Below are 8,060 nucleotides of genomic sequence, written 5' to 3'. Positions count from 1 at the left end.
GAGCAACAGCCGAAATCTCAGCCACAAACTAGCTCTGACACCGTGGAAAATGGTCGTGGCCTAATGTTTAGAGAGTCGGACTCGTAATCCAAAGGTTGCGGGTTCGAGTCTCGGGCCGGCAGGGATTGTAGGTGGGGGGAGTGGATGTCCAGCGCTCTCTCCACCCTCAATACCACGACTGAGGTTCCCTTGAGCAAGGCACTGAACCCCCAACTGCTCCCCGGGCGCCGCAGCATAAATGGCTGCCCACTGCTCCGGGTGTATGTTCACGGTGTGTGTGTGTCCACTACTGTGTGTGTGCACGTTGGATGGGTTAAATGCAGAGCACAAATTCCGAGTATGGGTCACCATACTTGGCTGTATGTCACTTCACTTTCACTTTCAAAAGGTAGGCAAGCTGACAGCTAGCGAACAGAGCGACGCTAACGGGAACGACTCCATAAGCTCAATTCTCTTGGCCATCCAGCCATTAAGGGATGATATGACTAAGCAATCCTCCGATATACTTGAAGCTATCAATGGTTTTAAAACAGAGCTGATGTCACATTCCAAAAGAATCGGAGAGGCCGAGGACAGGATATCGCAAACGGAGGAGGATGTTACTACACTCCAGCAGAAGGTTAAGAAACTCAAGCAGATGGTCGAGACATTAACCAACAAGATTGAAGACCTGGAAGATCGCGGGAGCCATTCAAATCTAAGGATGGCCGGCCTAAGCGGAAGGCTCGGACACATGCGCTTTTCTGGAGGATTGGCTCCCCAAAGTTTTAACAATTTTGTGGTAGATGCAATATTGTGAAAGAAATTGATAGATTTGTGACAGAAATGCATAAAAAAAAAAAAAAATTCAATGGAGTTTAGATGGCACCCGGTGGCTGTTTTTGGTATAAAACCTAAACAAAATTGCATATGAACCTCAATTTCTTTTGTTATATCAACTTCAAATTTGGAACACAACTTATGTAGACATGGCTTTAATTGTATAGCAATTTTTGATTTTTATCTATTTTAAATAGTATAATATATAAATAGCCCTCATACATGTCATGACTAACAATTAAACTCATAACGATAAACAATACTTAACCTTTTTTTTCAAAGCTTCTATGCAATATTTTTAGTTTGCTTTGTTTTGTTTTTTTCTTACTTTTAAAGATTTGCTCATTGCACACACATTTAATCTTTCTGGGCTTTCAGGAAATACCAGATTGGCTACCTGAAACACAAACACCAGAGCGATCTCTCTTCCCATACAGTGTTTGCGACATTCATGTGCACACTAACCCTGGCAGATCCGCGCTTTCGTTTTCATTTCCCGGAAGGATTCTTAATATTGCAGCGATTCGCATAAGAAAATACAAACTCTGCTCTGCGAGACTGCGACTTTACGCGACACCACATGCTTTATTTGGTGTATACATCGACCAGCTATTGATACAGTAATCAGGTATTAATATTGTAGCGAGTTTGTGAAGTCTTGAAGGTTACAGAACATGAGCGACGCCTCCTCACCGCCACCTTTGATAAAGGTAAGGTCCACGATAGACACAGCACTCACTCAATACCAAATAATAGGCTAGTAGAAAAAAATAAAATGACTGTAGTCAGTGCGTTTATTAGAGCCACAACTCAAACTGCTCACTTAAGCAAATATTACATTAAACTGACTTTTTTTGTTGTTATTTTGTAAACCCTCTCAAATGTCATAATAAAAAGTTACATATCAATGTAGATTTTTGATGCAAAATTAGCTTATTAAAAATTTAACCGACGGTGCAAAACTGAAAATAAAAGCTGGTGTGTGTCTCAAATGTACTTTCACTTTTGCTGTGTGTATTGAGATTGAGTTTGTTTTCATACTGCAAGAGTCGATTGTCTAGTTTCCGCACTTTCTGATTCATTCATATAAATGCTTTATTATACATCACTGAAAACATGGATTTTGGATTTATTTCATTTTTATTGAAGTAAATGTTTCTTTCTGCTTCTTTCGCTTCCAAGCTTCAGCAGAGTTGTAATGGGAACAAACCCCCAGTTTGCTCTCCGGTTCTGCGCGACCCTAAAAATGAACCTCCCTTCGGGTACGACACAGTGCCTGATGAACTCTGCAAGCTACCTGGAAGACTACGTATGTTCCCACATAACATATTTACATGAACAGCTTACACATCATTATAAAAGAACAAATGTACTCAACATTATACCCTTTCAAAGATAACTTCTACAGAACACAAAAGATGTTTAACAGAGATACAAAGCTACACTTTCCACATTGTACACATACACAGGTGATGTTGTTCATCAAATTATGACCCAAATCTTCTTCGGTCCCCCACGCAAAGGCCTTAACATGACAAGAAATATAGTAAATCAAGCATTTACGTGCTTGGATGGTGTTTTTATGTCTTTTATGGAGATTCATAGCCATGTCCATTGCAGCTTCATCATTTCCATAAAATAATGAAATTCATAGAGATTTGGAATGACATGAGGATGAATAAATGCGGACAGTGTTTTCATGTTTGGGTGAACTAACACTGTGTTTTATGGTTGTAATGTAAGGGATCAATCCATCTTTGTGGAATAAGGAGGACGTGAATCTCTGGCTGCGCTGGGCTCAGAGGGAATATTCTCTACGACGTGCGGACCACCAAAAATTTGAGATGAACGGAAAGGCACTTTGTCTTCTAACCAAAGAGGACTTCCGTCTTCGCTGTCCCAGCTCTGGTGTGTGATCTGAAATGAATTCTAGTTATCAGTTTGTTCATAGCTTTCATGATAACTGTGCACTATGAATGGGAACTGCTGTGAACAGGTGATGTTCTGTATGAACTCCTTCAACATGTGAAGCAGAAGAGGAGATGTGCGATCTTCAGTCCGCTGTCCAGCTCCAACACACAGTCACAACAGACTACCGACTCGCACAGGACGACAGGTGATCTAGTTGTTCATAAACTTTTATTCATAAAATTGGGAGCGTTCAGCTAAAGTCTAAAATGCAATCAAATTCATCCATTTTAAACAGTCATGCATGTATTATTTGATCGCTTGCATATTTTTATACAGTTATTGTTTGGTTATTTAGGTTTAAATTTACAGAATTTTAGAGCCTTTTTAAGTTAAAAGCTGAGAGGACTCTTCCTTGTTCAGGCTGTTCTTGTGTAATCATCTATTATGGGCATTTTGATAAATGTCTGACTTCCTATTTGAACAGTTGACAGAGAATAAATGAATGACTTGCCGAAACTTGTAGCAAACCCACCGTTGAAGGAACTGAGCCACTGTTTTTGCTTCAACATGCTTTGGAGTCCTTGTAAAGGGAAATATTTTGCATATCATACTGAACATTTATATCAGTATTTTATAGTAATACCTTTATAACTGATACTGACGGGAAGCACACTGCTCTCCTTCATGGTGTTAAATAACATTTCTTTATTCAGGAGGGAATTTCCTGGTTGTAAAGCAGCTAGAGCTGTTGCCAATAGGTGTGGCTAAATTAGACCTACCTCCATTCAAACAATAGTACACAATACGTTTCTTTCATATTTGCCCTTTTCCATGTAATGTTATAAATAAAATGAATTGTTTTGCAATTAATAAATAGCATTTGATAATTGGTCTTGCAGGTCCTTATGTTCCCTCTAACAGAAATGTTCCTGTTTGTCCAGTAGATACAAACTCCGGGGTGTTAACAGCTGGATGCAGCACAGATCAGAGCCAGGAGAAGAAACCTCTGTTTTCTGACCCTGAGCACTCACATGGCATGCACAGAGGTCAGTGTTTAAACTGTCCTTATTGACCCCAGAAAGTCATGAAATCAAAGACCTTGGGATAGATTTCACCCAAACTTGGTGAAAATGTATTAACTCTCAGGCCAGCCAAGACATAGATGAGATTGTTTTTCATCAGAACAGATTTGGAGAATTGTAGCATTACGTCACTTGCTCACCAATGGATCCTCTGCAGTGAATGGGTGCCGTCAGAATGAGAGTGCAAGCAGCTGATAAAAACATCACAATAATCCACAAGAAATCAGTTAATGTCTTGTGAAGAGAAAAGCTGTGTGTTTGTAAGAAACAAATCCATGAAAACATTTTAACTTTAGCTTTCTGTTAAGACGTTTTTAACCTAAAATTATCACTTGTTAAAATACGAGTCCTCTATCTGTAATATTCAAGCACATATTAACAAAATATGTCTGTAACGGGGCGAACAAGACGTGAGGGTCCATGTGCAAACCTTTATTTTTAGGCTTATAAAAAGTGTGTGATTGGGTGATAGTGATTGTGAGATAGTTCTCAGCTGTGAGCATGATTAGTGTAATCAGCTGTGTGTGTGTGTCGTCCGTGCAGTGGATGATGGGAAATGCAGTCCAGTGTGCTGTGTGGTGTGAGAGTCAATATGATGGAGAGGCAACCTCTGGTGGCTATCGGGCGGAAGGCCACAGACCGGATTCGTGACAATGTCAGTGGATTTTGATGTGAGAAAACATGGAATTCTGACGGCACCCATTCACTGCAGAGGATCCATTGATGAGCAATCGATGTAATGCTACATTTCTCCAAATCTGTTTTGATGAACAAACAAACTCATCCACATCTTGGATGGCCTGAGGATGAGTAAATTTTCAGCAATATTTCATTTTTGGAAGAACTATTCAAGGTTAGATGCAGCTATGAAGATGTAGACATTTTTGAGAATGTTTATTTTGCAAGTCTTCAGGGGTTCATCTTTGAAATAATGTGATAGAAAGCCCTTTTTGTATTTAATAAAAAGTACAAAATATTTTATTTTCAAGCCCCATGCATGAAATATGGAAGATTTTGTAGACATGAATTAAGAATTTGATCCCATGATTTAATTAATTCCCTAGTATTGGTTAAACCATGGCTTTTAGTTTAACTTATAACTGAGATTAAAACAAGGGAAGAATTTACTATAATATCACCACAATTTACCTAAATTGAGGGGACAAACCTAACCACAATTGTGGACAACATGGACACAAAGTCATGTAAACAAATTTGTGGCCACGATATATATTTTCCTTCTTCAGCATGTCATATGTCTCGAGCTTCATAAAAAATGCACATATTTTTGTTGTTAAAATTGAAGTGTAGAATTTTATGTTAAAACTTTTTGGAAGTGTTCTGCACCCCATAGAGGACCCAGGCTTCCTGACCGATACAGGAATTAGAAAACTTCACTTTCTCCTTTTATTTCATATTTTGCAGAGATTTCACATCATTCTCCCAAGGAAAAAAATCAACAGACATCTCCAGACAAAACCAGACAACCGGTAAATGTTTACTGTACAGATGAGCCTCTCAACCTGTCCAATAAACCCAAAAATCCTGCAAACACCACACAAACCAATGAGGCCAATGGAAAGATTGCAGGTGCTCATGCATGTTGCTTCAGACACTGTAAACTGGCATTAATAAAAAAAAATGATATCAGACATTGTTAAAATTTGCTCTATGTCAAAAATCATAGAGATTGCTATTCCGTCTTTTCATTAGACTGCAAACTCTTATGGGACTATGTGTACCAGCTGCTGTCGGACAGCAGGTATGAGGCCTACATACGCTGGGAGGATCCAGATGCCATGATCTTCAGAGTGGTGGATCCCAACGGACTGGCACGACTCTGGGGCAACCACAAAGTACTACAGCAGACAAGACCAGCTCACTTCTTCATTGCTTTAAGTCGGATCGATATTAATTGGGTCTGTTTGTTTGTTATTGCAGAACAGGGCCAATATGACCTATGAGAAAATGTCCAGAGCATTACGTCATTACTACAAGCTCAACATTATCAAGAAAGAGACAGGCCAGAGGCTGCTCTTCCGGTGAGTGGAAGCACTTGAAAGGCATTTAATGCACATTTGTATTTTTGTACTCAAATGTAGTAGTCAGGTGACATGGGCTTTTCAGTCATTGGTTTATAGGTGATGCTGATATAATTCCTATTTAATGATGGTAAATGAGATGTACCTGATGTTTTAAAGAAATGTGCTCTTAATCATAAAAAAGTGCATTTGTAGTGTACTTCAAATTTTAAAAGAATATTTAAAAAAAACGGTTCTTGCATAAAATATATTAACGGTAATCAAATAAAAGGCTGGTAATTAAATACAAATGTACTTAAAGAGAGTACACTTTCCTAACACACTTAAATACAATTTTAAAAAGTGCAACTTTAATAATTGTCACGGATTGCTGAGGGAAGAAGCTCGAAGGAGCACAAAGGAGGCAGATAGTCAAAACAAATAGAGTTTTTCATAAATCCACATTGGAGAATGGGAGAACACAACCTCTTTACACAACGTAGGCAGGACAAAGAAACTGAGGAAAGGCAGGGCTATAAGTACTAAACCAAACGAGGGACTACTGAGTAAATTAACAAGACACAGGTGAACAGAATGGTATCATCAGGAAACAGAAGGTCAAATGATGAAGGCAAACTGAAAACAAAAAGAGCAACTATGAGACTAAAACACACACAGAACGTGACAATAATGTCAAACGCTTTACTTTAAAGTACTTTTAAATCATTGTTTTATTTTTTTTTTATTCAGCTTTAAACGACATCCTGAAGTACATGTAAAATACTATATATTATAATTTTAACTAGTGTTTTCGATATTACTTTTAAAAGTAATATAATGTAAATATGCTAAATTGCAACTTCATCATTACAAATGTGTAATTACAAATATATGTGACATTAGTATACCATGAATATTGGATTTCAAAGACAATATAATTATGAAATGATATGTAAATATGTACTTTAGTCCTATACTTCAATCAAAACACTCTAAAGTTCAGCAACATGCATTTAATATAAATTTCAGTTCACACTTGTGTCCACATTTAAAATATTCATAAGTATATTATTTCCGTATTATATTAAATTTAATTAAAATTAAGTTAAAACCTATTTTAGAAAATATGTATTTGAAATTCACTAACATATTTGAAAACAGAAATTCTTTATCATTAAAAAGGAGTCAGTATATTTTTGAACTCACACAAGGGGGAGCTAAAACTGTAAAAATTTAAAATATTCTGGCTTGGCCCATATATTGTTCAGTCATACTTGTTCTTATGTTTTCAAACACTCCCTCTGTGCTGCAGGTTTCTGAAGACCCCTGAGGAAATCATGCAAGGCAGGTCAGACCGCACAGAACCGACAGAGTCTCCTGACAGTCCTACATCTCCTGACTACAGAGAAGACGCTCTGGAAGTATCTCCTGTATCGACTCCTACTACCATGAGCCCCAGCTCTGATCACAACTTCAGCATATCACCTATCCCATAACATTCTCTCCCACATTCTGATCCAGGATCAGCCGTAGCAATTAATTATCCTGACTTTTTAGAATGGGAAACCCAGAGCTGATCTTCTGTCAGAGTGAACGTCCCATGCAGCACGATGTGAAATGCCATCAGCAGCACCAGAGATGGCTGATATCCCATAGAGGTTCCACAGGTCTCAGTAACATTTTAGGAGATGCTCAGACCACATGGTTTTGACTCAGGGTAGCAGTGTGCAGTTGTTTGCTGTTAGTATGTGTTAAAAGCTAATCGACACTAATTTCTCAACACAACAATTCTGATTGATTCTCATAGTTGATATGAAATTTTCTCTCAGGTTGTAAAACTGTGCAATGTTATTTTTTAAAGATGAACAAGAACTTCTCTGCATTACTGTATAATGGAATTTCATTGTTGATTTATGCCATTAATCAAATATCATTAATAATCTACAGGATGAAATATGTGCATTCATTAATTAACTATTAACTGTATAAAGGGAGTTGACAAATAAGATGCTCATTAACATTTTTTAGGTTGAAATGTATGGATTTTATATTTGATAAAATTTTATCTGATAATTTCTTTCAATGCCTTTTGCAGTTTTCTTACAGTAAATATTCATGTATGACAAATCATTGTTTATTAAGTACAAATAATATAATTGTATCTAATAAAATCTAGATGAATAAGAATTGATAAAATATTGATGAATGGGGTCAGTGCAATGAAATA

At 37.4% G+C, this 8,060-nt stretch overlaps 1 protein-coding gene across 3 annotated transcripts; it reads left to right on the top strand.

Moving 5' to 3' along the window:
• Positions 1-1,247: 1,247 nt before the first annotated feature.
• LOC306860446 (transcription factor ETV7-like) lies at positions 1,248-8,025 on the top strand. Of its 3 annotated transcripts, none has more exons than XM_079402170.1 (9): positions 1,248-1,529; positions 2,002-2,128; positions 2,563-2,727; positions 2,816-2,935; positions 3,672-3,776; positions 5,238-5,402; positions 5,526-5,668; positions 5,754-5,854; positions 7,146-8,025. In XM_079402170.1, exons 1-9 carry the CDS (start codon positions 1,494-1,496, stop codon positions 7,327-7,329), a joined length of 1,146 nt encoding a protein of 381 aa, XP_079258296.1. In that variant the 5' UTR covers positions 1,248-1,493; the 3' UTR covers positions 7,330-8,025. The 3 variants fall into 3 exon arrangements, with proteins under 3 accessions (XP_079258296.1, XP_079258297.1, XP_079258298.1); XM_079402171.1 differs by having other exon boundaries at positions 1,251-1,529; positions 3,675-3,776; positions 7,146-8,024; XM_079402172.1 differs by having other exon boundaries at positions 1,372-1,529; positions 2,008-2,128.
• The last annotated feature ends 35 nt before the right edge of the window (positions 8,026-8,060 follow it).

The sequence above is a fragment of the Barbus barbus genome (genome assembly GCF_936440315.1).
Source record: "Barbus barbus genome assembly, chromosome: 41".
Taxonomy (NCBI): domain Eukaryota; kingdom Metazoa; phylum Chordata; class Actinopteri; order Cypriniformes; family Cyprinidae; genus Barbus; species Barbus barbus.
This window is presented reverse-complemented; position numbering and strand designations above follow the sequence as displayed.